This window comes from Octopus sinensis, linkage group LG1, assembly GCF_006345805.1.
Source record: "Octopus sinensis linkage group LG1, ASM634580v1, whole genome shotgun sequence".
Taxonomy (NCBI): domain Eukaryota; kingdom Metazoa; phylum Mollusca; class Cephalopoda; order Octopoda; family Octopodidae; genus Octopus; species Octopus sinensis.
In genome coordinates this window covers 166,457,179-166,473,337 of record NC_042997.1, presented here as the reverse complement: position 1 = coordinate 166,473,337, position 16,159 = coordinate 166,457,179, and the positions used below count along the sequence as shown (strand labels likewise).

The 16,159-nt window shown below is 36.7% G+C and overlaps 1 protein-coding gene across 4 annotated transcripts in view; it reads left to right on the top strand.

Moving 5' to 3' along the window:
* The window catches only part of LOC115217778 (N-acetylglucosamine-1-phosphodiester alpha-N-acetylglucosaminidase), a 36,961-nt gene extending 28,511 nt beyond the window's left edge, over positions 1 to 8,450 (top strand). For all 4 annotated transcript variants that reach the window (XM_036506509.1, XM_029787475.2, XM_029787488.2 and 1 more), the window contains 4 exons: positions 643 to 819; positions 3,547 to 3,672; positions 4,388 to 4,457; positions 8,065 to 8,450. In XM_036506509.1, coding sequence (XP_036362402.1) covers positions 643 to 819; positions 3,547 to 3,672; positions 4,388 to 4,457; positions 8,065 to 8,296 — 605 coding nt within the window. In that variant the 3' untranslated portion in view covers positions 8,297 to 8,450. The remainder of the gene's footprint in view (positions 1 to 642; positions 820 to 3,546; positions 3,673 to 4,387; positions 4,458 to 8,064) is intronic.
* Positions 8,451 to 16,159: the final 7,709 nt, after the last annotated feature.

The following is a 16,159-nucleotide window of genomic DNA, read 5'->3' as shown; positions in this document are numbered from 1 at the left end:
ATCACCAATAGAATGAAGTCAGACTAACTAGGCAGGAGTTATCAACGGATAGTATCATATATAGCACACTACATACCATAACATATAGCTCAAACATATGCAATGCAATTTAATTCACCATATAACATAATATCCCATGATTTTATTATCTTTAATACAAGCGAGTAAGTTTATAATGGATACAACACCAAAATTAATTTCCACCATCATAGTTCAAGTATGGCACTTATAATCGTTTGTTATGAAAATACTTAAATGTACAAGTGATGTTATGCATGCATGATACCCTTAGGTCTAACTTATTATTAATCAGGTTGTTCTTTTCCCTATACTTAAAAATCTCATAAATTTCCATAGAGCACAGCTCACACCCGTATTGACTATCTCTATAAGGCTGCGCCTTCTGTATTATATCCCAGTTAAGGCTACACTCAATCCTGCTTTTTACATTCTGAGTTCAAATGCTGCCAATGTCAACTTAACATTTTATCCTTTAGAAGTCAATAAAGTAAGTACCAGTTGAGTACTGGGGTTGATGTTATTGACTTCACTTTCCCTTCAAAATTGTTGACCTTGTACCAAAATTAAAAAGAGTTATTGCTCAAAATACTGATTTAATTGTTTGTATTTTATCATTATTAGCTGGTTGTCTTTGTACTGAAGGATGGATGGGGGATGATTGTCATGTTCCTTGTCCACATGGCAGATATGGAGTCAACTGCAGTCAACTTTGTCTCTGTCAACATAATTCTACTTGTAACCTTTTTACTGGTGCTTGTACATGTCCGCCTGGATTTGTTGGAGATTTTTGTCAAGACGGTAAGTTCATTATTTTTATTGTAGTTGTGTAATAGCCTCAATTCTAATTAAGCATAGTTGTTGTGGAATTTGTTGATTACATTTACTTAAGAAAGCATGGCATGGATATGGCTAATTAGATATTCAGAAAGAGCTCATAATTTTTTAATAATTGGTGTACAAATATGTCTATCTTGTTTGTTTGAGTTTAACATCAGTGTATGAGTGCAATTCTAACCATGGTCAATTCATTTTTATTGTAAAGTATGTTGCCATACAATTATGAGTTATGTGATCCCCATTTCAAAGATTATAATGAGTTTGTTGAGCTACATTTCAATAGTACATTGAGCTAATTGAGCATAAAAGCTACTTTATTGATTTTTTTAGTACCTTCTTTGAAGATAATAAGAAGTCAATTACACTGATCATCTGGCTGCTATGTTAAGACCTACTGACTTCTGTAGATCCCATTTTAAAATATATTGCTGACCATCAATAGAGTTTCAAAGATTTATTGCATGTATACAGTGTTAAGTATGACAGCCCTCTAGTCCTCTGAGTTTTCTGATTTTGTACCACCTCTACTCAGGCATATCTCACTCACTTGGCAGTCCATTCTCTCTATCCACCATTCTCTCTCTTTCCTCCCCAGAACATTGGTTTACTGGAAATCCCTCTCTGCACATTCCTTCCCTGCAACCTTTAAATTGGGACTTTTCCAAGATGAACATCGATATTATCTCTGTACTAGTCTTGGAGAGCTTTCCAAAGTCATGGATACAGACCCTTCTTCCAAACCAAACTAATAATAATAATAATAATAATAATAATAAAGGCGGTGAGCTGGCAGAATCGTTTGCATGCCGGGCGAAATGCTTAGCAGTATTTCGTCTGCCGCTACGTTCCGTGTTCAAATTCCACCAAGGTTGGCTTTGCTTTTCATCCTTTCGGGGTCGATTAAATAAGTACCAGTTACACACTGGGGTCGATGTAATCAACTTAATCCCTTTGTCCTTGTTTGTCGCCTCTATGTTTAGCCCCTTGTGGGCAATAAAGAAACAAATAATAATGATAATAATAATAATAAAACAAGCAACAAAAGTGGTAACTGTGTCAACTGGAAGTTTCTACTGGAGCTGTCTTGGTTGAGAAATGAACAGTAGGAAGATTTTGCTAAATCACTTGATTCCAGAACACTTCACAACCATTTGGGTGGTATGCTACATTGTAAACATTTGCTGTTGTTGCTATTGTTTTAGCCCCAGGTTAGTTTTGATCAAGCAGATCTATGATCAAAAATACTTCAATCTTGTCTATCTTGATTATTCTGACACAGTACACCTCAGACTACATTCTTCAATTTGTCCTTTAAAGAGGAATGTTTGGCTACTACTTTTAGCAAGCTATGATACAGAACACACTCTCAGTTTACCTTTGTGTCATGAGACCAACATGCTGAAATCAAAGCAGGTGTACATTTGATCACTTCAGTCAGTAAAACAATTCACATAAAAGGTTTTGTTTTTATTACCTATTTCTTTATTACCCACAAGGGGCCAAACATAAAGGGGGCAAACAAGGACAGACATAGGTATTAAGTTGATTACATTGACCCCAGTGCGCAACTGGTACTTAATTTATCGACCCCGAAAGGATGAAAGGCAAAGTTGACCTCGGCAGAATTTGAACTCACAACGTAACGGCAGACGAAATACAGCTACGCATTTCGCCCAGCGTGCTAACGTTTCTGCCAGCTCGTCACCTTTTGTTTTTATTACCATTTGGAAAGAACATACCTATGAAGATGGTATCTGTTAGCTTAGAACTGGTAGATATTGACCCTTTAATATGAAGCATCAAATGGATCAAGTTCAGATTTTGTGCATTCAGAGACCATAACTGTACTACCTTAACTATGCAATAGTCGACTGATTCAGTGAAGCAGGGATGGTAATGACAGGGTAAAAGTATGTACACTGGTGTGCTCGGTCAAAGATATGAATCAGTGATGAAGCTAATGAGTACAGACAGATCAGGAGTGTAAACAATCCAGCTTTTATGTAGAGTTAGTGTGTGAGAAGTGCAAACGATAAAAATAGTCTTATGCATTGAAGTTACTGAGAATGATGACTTCAAAGAGATAAGTTGAGATTGATGTCATCAATGCAATGCTGTGTTTAGGAAGTTGTTATGTTGGTCAGAGATGCAAGTAGCTGAAAATTCTAAATCCTGCGCTGTATTTCAAAGCATATTAATACTCTGCAGTTGCTTTATTGGAAACCACACTTTAGTGCACACCAGTATTCCAAAGCTGTCTTTTTTCTTGGATTTCAGGGTCAAGTTTGCTATTATCTCAAAGTTAACCATTGGGCAAAACATAATCATTATCATCATCATCATCATCATTTAACGTCCGCTTTCCAGACGAGGCTGGCAAACTGCCATGATCGGATAGTGCTTTTTATGTGCCACAGGCACGGGGGCCAGACGAGGCTGGCAACGGCCACAATCGGATGGTGCTTTTTTTTACGTGCCACAGGCATGGAGACCAGTCAGGGCGGCGCTGGCAATGGCCACGTTTGGATGGTTCTCTTACATGCCACCGGCACTGGTATCACAGCTACAATTTCCATTGATTATGTCACAAAAAATTGTTAAGAACCAATGAGCTGCATGTTTTCTTTTAACCACAGTTGATTTAGTTTTATGAGGTTTTTAATGCTTGAAATTCTCCTTCATTTATAGGCTGTCCTTTTGGTTTCTATGGTGACCGATGTAAACATGTCTGTATGTGCCCCGCTGCTTGTGGCTGTGATCATATTACTGGAAGATGTATTATATCTTCAGCTTATTCCAAACATATTTTTCAAGGTGAATTCCCATAGCTTTTTATTTCCTCTTTTTTAAAAAAAAAATATCTGTTGTTAATAGACACATTAGTTGTGAACTCAAAAAAAAGAAAAAAACTGGTCATGAACTACTGGCTATATGATCATGGGTTAAGCTTATTACAACCTTTGTGCTAAGACTCTTGGAAAGCACTCAAGTCTGTTTACCTCAGCTGGCTTGACTGCAGATATCATTTTACTGTTGAATAATTAACTGTAGGAATGTCTTCTGGTTTATTTATTATGCCAAGATTATAACCTATTTCATAAGTACAAGATATTGTATGATCTCGGCAATTGTCATGTAAATTCATAGGCTACATTGTTATTTTGTGTGACTACCAGAAGGATTGATAGTACTCATGGTTGTAGTTAATGCTGGAGTACTAAGGGTGGAGGTGACTTTAAATTTAATAATATATTTTATAAAGATTTCCAATAGTCAAGTAACATTGTTTTGTATCATATGTAAACTTTTGTACCTTTTATTCATATATTTTCCTCTCCTCTTTCTCCTCTCTCTCTCTCTCTCTCTCTCTCTCTCTCTCTCTCTCTCTCTCTCTCTCTCTCTCTCTCTCTCTCTCTCTAGCTTTGTGTTTTGAAGTAAGATTATGTTGAAAGTTTGAGTACGAAAAATAGTTCACTTTTTTTTGTATTTTGGCTGATTATAACCTGTAATTTGTTTTTATTAATTATAGCCAGTAATTGCCTTGCCCAAAAGATTATACAACATAAACATTTAATTGTGGACAGAACGAAGGAATACAGGTAACTCTATTCTTTTTTTTATACAGAATGACATCTACCAAAATTTGAATATTTATGGCACGATATGTCAATGTCTTACTGAGACATGGTGAATTTTGTAGCATTGATATATGAATTAATTGAATCAATACCAGTGTATTACTGACACATATTTTGTCAATCTTCGAGAACTGGAACTGAATCTAAGCTTCAATGGATTTCGACTCGAAATTGAAAGGGACAAGGCTTAATAATGTAATGCATCTTGTCCAACTTCATATTGTTCGGCATCTTTAGTACCCTGTGTAGGAATATATTTTATATGTATCTGAATTCACTGAAACAAGATAAGGCTTGTTAAAATCAGGGATGTATAGAATGGGTTTGTTAAGTGAGCACTGCACACCTAACAAAGATGATTAAGTTATTTTTATAATGATTCTGTTCTTGCAATATCTTGATTGTAATATTGTCCACTACACAGATGAAGCAGGGTCACTGCCTGTATAGCAATCAACATGGCAAGGAGTACATAAATTTACATTTCTTTAAGTTATTTACTTTTGATAATGGCCTTTATGCTTGAAATACTCTCTTTACTCTTTTACTTGTTTCAGTCATTTGACTGCGGCCATGCTGGAGCACCACCTTTAATTGAGCAACTCGACCCCGGGACTTATTCTTTTGTAAGCCCAGTACTTATTCTATCGGTCTCTTTTGCCGAACCGCTAAGTAACGGGGACATAAACACACCAGCATCGGTTGTCAAGCAATGCTAGGGGGACAAACACACACACACGCATATATATATATACATATATACGATGGGCTTCTTTCAGTTTCCGTCTACCAAATCCACTCACAAGTCTTTGGTCGGCCCGAGGCTATAGTAGAAAACACATACCCAAGGTGCCACGCAGTGGGACTGAACCCGGAACCATGTGGTTGGTAAGCAAGCTACTTACCACACAGCCATATAAAAGTTACATAATTTTACCTTTTTGCTTTATCAGAATCTATCTTTATTATTATTATTTTGCTTCTAATGATAAACTTTTATAAACAAGGTTTGAGTTGGTTTGAAGTTGTTTTGTACATAGAAACAACAACCCTTTAGCATTCGGATTACTCTGTCAAATGTAATGCATAATTTAATCGACTCACCAGCTTCCCTTAAATTGCTGGCCTTGTACAAAAATTTGAAACCAACATCTGAAGCATTAGGAAGGACATCCAGCAGTAGAAATCATGTGAAAGCAAACTTTAGACCTTGACATAGTCCTCTGCCTTGCTGAAGCCTGTCAAACCAACCAAATCATGCCAGCAAGGGGCATTAAACAGTGATAATGATGGCAGTGTGGCGGCAGTAACACCAGCAGTTGTTGTTTGGTGTTATTTAAACATTTCTTTTATTCTTTTACTTGTTTCAATCGTGTCGACTGTAGCCATGCTGGAGCACCGCCTTTTAGTCAAAGAAATCGGACCCTGGACTTATTTTTTGTAAGCCTGGTACTTATTCTATCAGTCACTTTTGCTGAACTGCTAAGTTATGGGGACATAAACACACCAACATCAGCTGTCAAGTGATGGTGGGGAGACAAACACAGACACAAACAAATAAATAAACATATATATATATATCATCATCATCATCATCATCATCATTTAACGTCCGCTTTCCTTGCTAGCATGGGTTGGACGATTTGACTGAGGTCTGGCGAACCAGACTCCAATCTGATCTGGCAGAATTTCTACAGTTGGATGCCCTTCCTAACGCCAACCACTCCGAGAGTGTAGTGGGTGCTTTTACGTGCCACCGGCACGAAGGCCAGTTTACACACATACACACACGACAGGCTTCCTTCAATTTCCATCCACCAAATCTACTCACAAGGCTTTGGTCAGCCTGAGGCTGTAGTAGAAGACACTTGCCCAAATTACCACACAGTGGGACTGAACCTAGAATCATGTGGTTGGGAAGCAAGCTTCTTATCACATTTTAATGCCTGTGCCTATAAACATATTAGATATTTATTATGATCTAAAGGCATATGTATTAAATATGAACTGTTTCCTGACAAATGTAGTACAGTGAAAATTAAAATTTAAAATAAAGGAAAGTTTACAGCATTTTAAAGCCATTTTCTCTTCTACAGCAGGGATTAGCCTTGCAGGCTCCTAATCTTAATCCTTATGGTTCCCTACAACTAACCCTTTTACTTGTCTTTCAGCACACAATATATTTACAGCATCATCATCATCTTAATATCCCCTATTCCATGTTTGCATGGCATGGCTCACATATCTCATTAACTTCGAATTAATTTGAGAAATAACTTGTGAAAAGGAAATTATAGAATGATATCACAATATTAAAGAAAGAACAAATAAAAGTATGAAGTGATTTGTTGTGTAAGGCTGAACAATATGCAAGAAGGTGCAAAGTAAATTACAAAAGGAAAAGAAAACAAAACAACGTTGCAGTTTTACCTTGTATTTCTATAGTTCGTGGTAAGGACCCCTTCTTCACCCGAAATATAGAAATGCAAGGTGAAACTGCAACTTTGTTTTGTTTTCTTTTCCTTTTGTAATTTACTTTGTACCTTCTCGCCTTACACAACAAATCTCTTTAAAGTTATACCATACAATCCTTCACCAAAACTACCTCATCATAAATAAAAATTAAATAAATGCACCCTTTTAAAGCCTAGCAGGCTCATGGGCCCAGTTTCCCTGTTTCAATGGCGTACGTGTTCCCCAGCTGGATGGGATGCCAGTCCATCGCAGCGTTACTCATTTTTGCCAGCTGAGTGGACTGGAGCAACGTGAAATGAAGTGTTTTGCTCAAGAACACAACGCATCACCCAGTTCAGGAATCGAAACCACAATCTTATGATCATGATGCTGATACCCTAACCACTAGGCCACGTGCCTCTACCATTTTAAACAAAGTTATATTCAAATCTGTCTACAGTGTAAAGAAAACATATTTGACATTAAAGATATATAAAATCATGTAACCTTTTGTTTTTTAAAGGTAGTAGGATGCGATTCAAGGAAGAGTTTAGCTGGTCAAGTAACTATGCTTTCTTATTGGCTTTTCATTTGAGTATTTTGCAATACTTGCTGCCAAATTACATAGTGATTCAAACCTGGATTTTATTCACTGAATACCAGACTTACATGACTTGCACACACACACACGCATGCATGCATGCACACACACACAAACTACTAATTTACCTTATACTATAAATTTCTGGTCCCTCTATCTTTTTCATATAGTTTAGTTGACAAAATACCAACTTTCCATTTTGAAGATTCATCATCATCATCATTTAGCATCCGCTTTCCATGCTAGCATGGGTTGGACGGTTCAACTGGGGTCTGGGAAGCCAGAAGGCTGCACCAGGCCCAGTCTGATCTGGCAATGTTTCTACGGCTGGATGCTCTTCCTAACGCCAACCACTATGTGAGTGTAGTGGGTGCTTTTTATGTGTATAAATGGACAGCAGGGCATGTTTTTTTAACCAAATTTATAATCATAGTAATGCTTAAAAAAAAAAAATAGGGATCTTTTTTTAAATTCATTTATTTAATCATAACGTTTTCTATTTTATTTTCCTAGGTTTTATGTGTATGGTTTCATTTCAATGAGTGTTGTTGCGGCTGTTAGTATCCTCATTTCATGCAGTTTAATGTATACTTTGTACAAAGACAACAAATTCACCTGCTTCAAAAAATGTAAACTACCTCAGAAGAACGTCAAAACACACAAACTACTGGATAATTCTTTCATTTATGATGAAGATGAAGACAAACTTATTAGTTCTGAGCTTGATTTGACAGATGAAGTTTAACGAGAAAATCATTATTCTTTGTGTGCAATATACAGTATGCGTTTGTGTGTATGTGTGTGTATATATATATATATATACCGGAGTAAACACATAAATGTGAAACAAGGTGGAAAAAAAAAAGTACTCAAATACCAGGGGTAGAGTAATATGCTTTATTTAAAAGCAGCAGAAATTCAACAAAACCTGTTACTCGGAGTTTCACGTTCCCGTCCGAGTAACAGGTTTTGTTGAATTTCTACTGCTTTTAAATAATATATATATATATATATACATACACATATATGTGCATATGGATGGGAGATATGTATGAGTATGTGCATACCAAAATGTGTAAAAGCTTGGTTCCAGTTTGTATTCCGGATAGTGTGTAAATGGAAGATTTAAAAATTAAATGAAATCATTATATAAAGATTTTTTAATGCCTTCATAGAATGAAGGAGAATTTCACAAAATGATGGGAGCTGGACAAGTGACCATAGTGTCATCTTTGTAAACTTTACTGAAGTCTGTTTAACTGATAATTGGAGGCATTCTTATTTTAAGTTCAGTGGTTATCGATAGGATGAACTCTCAACTATAAAACAGCACAGCAATATGTAAATGTGCAGATTTTCAAAGCCCATCCAAGATTTATAACCATTTTAAACTCAGTTTGGTATGGTTTGAATAAGCTTCCACTCTTACTTCAAAGATGAATAGTTAGCATTAATCTGATGGAGAATGGCATTGCTTGTGACCTTTTGCAAGGCCTCCCATATTCATGAGGTGGGGGAAAATCGCAACATATCATCATCATCATTGTTCAACCGTGGTCGAGACAATGGAATTTACTATGCTACGCCAGACTTCACGGTCCATCATAGCATTATGGAGGTCCTGTTGCTGGATGCCTGTACCCCTGGAGATTACATCAGGGTAGGAGAGTGTGCACCCTCTGGTATCGCGAGTAGATGGCTTCCAGAGGAGAAGAGCAGAAATTACCTCGTTTTCAGCTCGACAACAATGTCCAGCAAACTGGACTCTTCTACCTTTCACAAGAGATGATACAGGTGGTAGTTTCCCATATATCTGTATGCAACATATAGGTTACTACAGCAGAAAGCAGTACATTAAGGTATTGAGTTTATCTCAGACTGAACACTGGGACCAAATACTTGCATCTGGGCCATGTAGTGGTGATGTTAAACTGGGCTACAGATTAAATCTGCCATCCTGATAGAGGTAAAGTCCATCTGACTGGCTCCTGAACAGTTTCCATCTTTACAAATTCTCTCACAAGGCTTGGATCTACTTGAGGCTATGAGAGAAAATACTTGCCCAAGGTACTGCACTATTGGATGGAACCCAAATCATGTGATTCTAAATGATCTTAAACTTACAGCCATATTTATTCAGTGTTCCTCTAATTCTTTCAAAAATATTGAGGCAATATATCTGAAGAATTGGGTTTCCATGTCAGCTTAGACAAAAGTTTCATAAATGTTCTCTTGTGTCTTTGCTAAGTTATATGTTTCCAATACTTTTCCAGTATACTCCATATTCTTATCCTGTATGGAGAAATAGGTTTTTATTTTGTTTGTTTGTTCTTTTGGTATGAAAATGTTTTGTAAATACTGGAAAATGTCACATTATTTTCTGTTTCATTGATATGAAAATGTTTTGTTTTTTAAGAGAAGAAAAATGTATTTTTTATATGAACAAAAATGAAGAAGTGGCTGTATGTCTTTGTGTTCATCCTCCTTCACCACTTGACAACTGGTGTTGGTTTGTTTATGTCCCCATAACTTAGCAGTTTGGCATAACAGACTAATAGAATAAATACCAGGCTTAAAAAATAAGTACTGGAATCAACCTGTTTGATTAAAACCCTTCAAGGTTGTGCCCCGGTATAGCCACAGTCTAATAACTGCAACAAGTAGAAGATAAGATACCACACTGTGTCATTATTACATTAGTGTCGTTGAGTTGTTGGGTAGCTCCAAATATTTTATTTTTATCAAATGCTTTAGGAACTAGCCTGGTTTCTTACTGCTTTCACCAAGGCCAGGTGAAGATTTAAGCCCAACACTTCAAGCTAATAAAATAGTCGTGCATGTATTTTACTTGTGATAAAGTATATCATCGTATGGTACCTATTTACAACTCGAGTGAACAGGTCCATCATCAATTGACTTCACCAATCAACCAATGATGGGATATTTACTGCCAACATTTTTACAGCATACGTTAATACCCTGTCATCTCTACTAACTTTAACTCTTACATTTTAGGGTGCTAATTTGATTTTCATGGTGATAAGAAGGCGAAAGAAAAATTTATATTAATATGATTATAATTTATATTGATATCAACAATCATTCTCCAGTTTAATATAAATGCTTTGTTACTGAAATTATTTTTTTTTTCAAATTGTAATAAAATGTTTTTAAGAAAATAATTAAGATAGTTATAATATTGTTAAATTAAAGTGAGAAAGGATTTTCAAATTAAAACCATTACAAAAATGAGAAAATTTTTTCTCTTTTTTATTTGGCAATATTATCATCTTACAATCTGTTATACAGATTATATATATATATATATATATATATATATATATATGTGGTTTGGGTTTATTTTTCTAATTGTTTCTTATTTAATAAATGAAATGAATATTCCAATAAAATATTGAAAATATTAAGTTTTTGTTTTTGAAAATGTCTTTGTTTATTTGCATCATGTTTACAAATATTGATTTGTCTTTTGAATACACGATCAACATGATGAAAATGACTCATGCTAGGTTACCATGAGCAAAAAACATAATCATTCATGTAGAACCTTTCGTCAGAGAATGTAAGATTCTTTCATAAAATTCTGCCAGAAACATTAACCATATCTTCTACTCATGGCAAATTGGCATGCCTAATAATTTGCTTTTCTATATAGACTTCTATTTATGCTGACTACCACTTGTCTTCCCAAGAATTATACATTGGAAATATTATTATTATTTATTTTAGGAATTAAATAATTAAAAGCTTTTTTAGTATTTAGTTGCAGTTCTTAACATCTGAGTTTGAATCCCTCAAAGACAACTTTGCTGTTCATTCTTCTAGAATAGATAATATATCATCATCATCATTTAACGTCCACTTTTCATGCTAGCATGGGTTGGATGATTTGACTGAGGTCTGGCAAACCAGACTCCAATCTGATCTTGCAGAGTTTCTACAGCTGGATGCCCTTCCTAACGCCAACCACTCCGAGAGTGTATTGGGTGCTTTTACGTGCCACTGGCATGAGGGCCAGTTAGGTGGTACTGGCAACGGCCACACTCAAATGGTGCTTTTTATGTGCCACTTGCACAGGAGCCAGTCCAGCAGCACTGGTAACAACCTCACTCGAATGTTTTCAGCACAAGTGCTAGTAAGGCAACACAGGTAATGATCACACTCGAATGGTGTTTTTAACATGCCATCGGCACGAAGGCCAGCTTGTTGCTCTGGCAACGATCTCTATCAGTCAATTACTAAGTCAGTCGATTTCAGTCTGGTCAATATAATTGTTTCCTTCCTCCAAAATGTATGACATTGTGCATATGTTAGAAACCAATTAATATTAATTTAATAGTTAAGGTGGCAAGCTGATAAAATCATTAGCATGCCAGGCAAAATGCTTAGTGACATTTCATCTGTTTTTATGTTCTGAATTCAAACTGCTGAGGTTGACTTTGCCTTTCATCCTTTTGGGATCAAGAACATAAGTACCAGCTGAGCACTGGGGTCAGTGTACTCGACTTACCTCATCCCCCCGAAATTTCTGGCTTTGTGCCAGAATTTGAAATCATTGTTAATTCAATAGTTTCCAGTAAATTCAGTAGTTATAAATTTCTTTAGGCAATAATAAATGACCGAGACCTTTGGTAATACTGTGTGCTTAAGTAGAAGGCCCATCAAACCAAGTAGAATCATAGTCGTGGTAGATACTGGTGTCACGCAAATGGCACCCATGCTGGTGGCACGTAAAAGCACCCATTACACTATCGGAGTGGTTGGCATTAGGAAGGGCATCCAGCCATAGAAACCTTGCCAAATCAGACTGGAGTCTGGTGCAGCCCTGGTCAAACCACCCAACTCATGCCAGCATGAACAACAGTCTTTAAATGATAATGATATAGAGGTTCTTTATAATTTGTGTTACATTCTAAAGAGTCTCTTCTCTGTGGTAACCAGATTCATTATTGTTCTTTCCTCTTTTAAGAACTTCAGTGAAAAAAAAGTCTTAGCCTTTTTAGTAATATCTTCAAATATGTCTGGTGTGATAACCTAACAAAACTCACTACTTATTGTAATGCCCTTTTAGCTGTCAAACCACTCTATATTGATTTATGTTGATAGGGATTTCTCTCCCCCATCACATTATATCAATTCTTGTGTTCATTTGAGTTCCACTATATCTCCTACACTCTTCTTTTTCTACATTATCGACCTATTACCTCTAATTGTATATACTCTGATGCAGATGACACACTTATCTTTCCTTAATATTCTGCTAACATGCATTTATATTCAGCATAGGTATTTATCATGAGATATACATCATCTCTGACTAAAAGCTTTAGAAATACAAAATCAGTTCTTATTCAATAGTACTAAGAGACAGTCACTACACATAACAATGACACAACACTACATCCATTATAAAAGCTTCAAATTTTCTTGAAATGCTAGGCCTATGCCCTAAAGAATTGCTGATCTTTACTAGGTAAAAATGCATCATACACTAAAGACTGTACTGCACAGAAATCTAGGGATATGTGCAGTTAGTATGCATATAAACATTCTGTACATAAAGCATCATCATCATCGTTTAACGTCTGCTTTCCATGCTAGCATGGGTTGGACGATTTGACTGAGGACTGGCGAACCAAATGGCTGCACCAGGCTCCAATCTTGATCTGACAGAGTTTCTACAGCTGGATGCCCTTTGTAAGACCAACCACTCCGAGAGTGTAGTGGGTGCTTTTATGTGCCACCAGCATGAGGGCCGGACAGGCAGTACTGGCAACAGCCACACTCAAATGGTGTTTTTACGTGCCACCTGCATAGGAGCCAGTCCAGCGGCACTGGCAACGACCTTGCTCGAATGGTTTTTCATGTGCCAGTAAGGCAAAAAAATATCTGTGCGGTAACCTTACACACACCAGAATGTTGCAACTACTAGCCTACAAACAGAGTACTACTCCCACATCTGGACACTGCAGTTGTTACACAAACAACCTCAACAGCACCCAAAAGAAGACCAGCCTACTGATTAGCTAAGATTTACTCACCAACACATTACAATAACTGGCCCACAGACTTTCTTACTCCACTCATTGCATATTTCATTGTGACTGCAAAGGACTCTGTATTCCTGAAACAGTTAACTGCTTTCTGCCTCCACCCATTCCCACCTGACCCTCCTACTCTCTCCGGAATTTCTTCCATGCCCACATTTTTTCCTGCAGACATCAACTTGTAGATGTTTAAGCTGAATATAAACTGCATTGATCTCTCTAGTCAGAGATCCTGCAAAATTCAGGGGCACAGCCTGGATAAGTTATAAAGAAAACCTGTCATAACTTCTTCAAACTTTCCAACTGTGTTCTGTCAACACAAACTCATTTAATGCACCCCTTCTCATTATCCTTACTGTATTTTCCTCTCAAAATTTGATACTAAATGCTTTATTTAAAACCTGGTGAGGTATATTATTGAAAACATGTGCATACTTCTTCATTTTGCTTATTTCTCTACTAATTACATATTTTCTGGGAGTTTTTTAAAATTATTTTTACTGTTAATCTTTATAAATTATCTTCTTTCTCATTAAAAAAATTCTAGTTAAGAAAAGAAACAAAGAATATAATAAAAGTTGGGATATAGTAATCACTATAATAAAATCTCTTGCCTTGAAAATAGATATTTATTTTGATTTTGTAATTAAGGTGTCCTGTTGTAGGATACTAACTAAAAAAAGAACCCGTCTACTTTTATCTATCTCCACAAATCTAACCTACAAGTCAGCTTCAACATCCTGGAAAAAGACCAGATATTTTCTTACTTTGCTCAATTGTACTTTCTGTCATACATATACAGGTGATAGTGATTTCACAAATTTGTACATTTGTATATCGTTAGAGCATGTGCTAACATCAAGTTGCTCTTCCTCCTGCAAACCCCACTAGTGAATAAAAAAGAAATGTTTCTGTTGGCTAGGCTAACTGGTCATGAGTAGAATTATAAACTGTATAGAGGCTTACTAGTGAAGTCGCATGGCTCAGTGGTTAGAGTGTCAAGCTTACGATCATGAGGTTGTGAGCTCGAATCCCGGACCGGGCTGCGTGTTGTGTTCTTGAGCAAGACATTTTATTTCACGTTGCTCCAGTTCACTCAGCTGTAGAAATTAGTTGCAACGTCACAGGTGCTAAGCTGTATCGGCCGTTGCCTTTCCCTTGGACAACACTGGTGGTATGGAGAGGAGAGGCCGGTATGCATGGGTGACTGCTGGTCTTCTATAAATAACCTTGCCCTGACTTATGTTTGGGAAGGTAACTTTCTAAGTGCAATCCCACGGTCTGTGTTGTAACCGAAGGAGGGTCTCAGAGGCTTATTGCAATAGTTGTAATATTGATTTCAAACTTAGGCATAAGGCCAGCAATTTTGGGGAGGGAGTATGTCAATTACATCAACCCCAGTGTTCAACTGGTACTTATTTTATCAACCCCAAAAGGATGAAAGGCAAAGATGACCTTGGTGGAATTTGAACTCAGAATGCAAAGACAGACAAAATGCTGATGAGCATTTTGCCCAGTGTGCTAACAATTCTGCCAGCTTGCTGCTTATGCAATAAGTTCTTATTTCTTTATTGCCCACAATAAACATAGAAGGTACAAACAAGGACAGGCAAACGGATTAAGTCGATTACATCAATCCCAGTACGTAACTGGTACTTAATTTATCAACCCCGAAAGGATGAAAGGCAAAGTCAACCTCGGCAGAATTTGAACTTAGAACGTAACGGCGGACGAAAAACTGCTGAACATTTTGCCTGGTGTGCTAACGTTTCTGCCAGCTCGCCACCTTATGCAATAAGTTCTGCGATCATTCTTTTCTCAACTTACTTCATTTCAGTTATGCTCTCAAAATGATATTCTTATTATGGCACTTTCCATGACCCTGTGTTATAGCCAATCAATATTCTTCTTTGATTACATGTCTCACTAGTGTATATGAGTGCATGTAGGACAGTGTCACTGAAGAGACTAGTACACAGGGTCTTGCCCTGCTTTGTTTTGAGCACATCTTATATTGATTTAAACACCTTCCATCTTTCCCTTATTCTTGAGATTTCAGTACCCAGGTCTTGGTACATATTAACAGTATGCTCCAAACAGGCATACTTCTATACCTCCTTGATTTCATCACTTCTCCACCTCTGTTTCATGTTTTCTGACAGCATGTATTTTGTTTCTATGCTGTTTGTTTTATGGCCTATTGCTGAGCTATAGGTGTCCACCTCTGTCAGCATGGTCTGCTGCTGATCTGAGATAGCCATATCACAACTGGGCAGGCAATGTTGCAAGGTTCACTAACAACAAATGGACCTGTGCAGTTATTGAGTGGTATCCAAGAGATGAGAAAACGTTTCACAGAAAGTCTCCACAATAATGGAAAAATAATTTAATTAAATAACTTCTGTGAAGATGGAAAAGGACACAAGAAAAAATTGGAAGCACTTATCACCAGTGTAAAACATCTAACAGTTTGATTGATACAGGTGATAATGTTAAATATTCTAACAACTGAATCTTGCAGTAATGTAGATATGGTGTTCTAG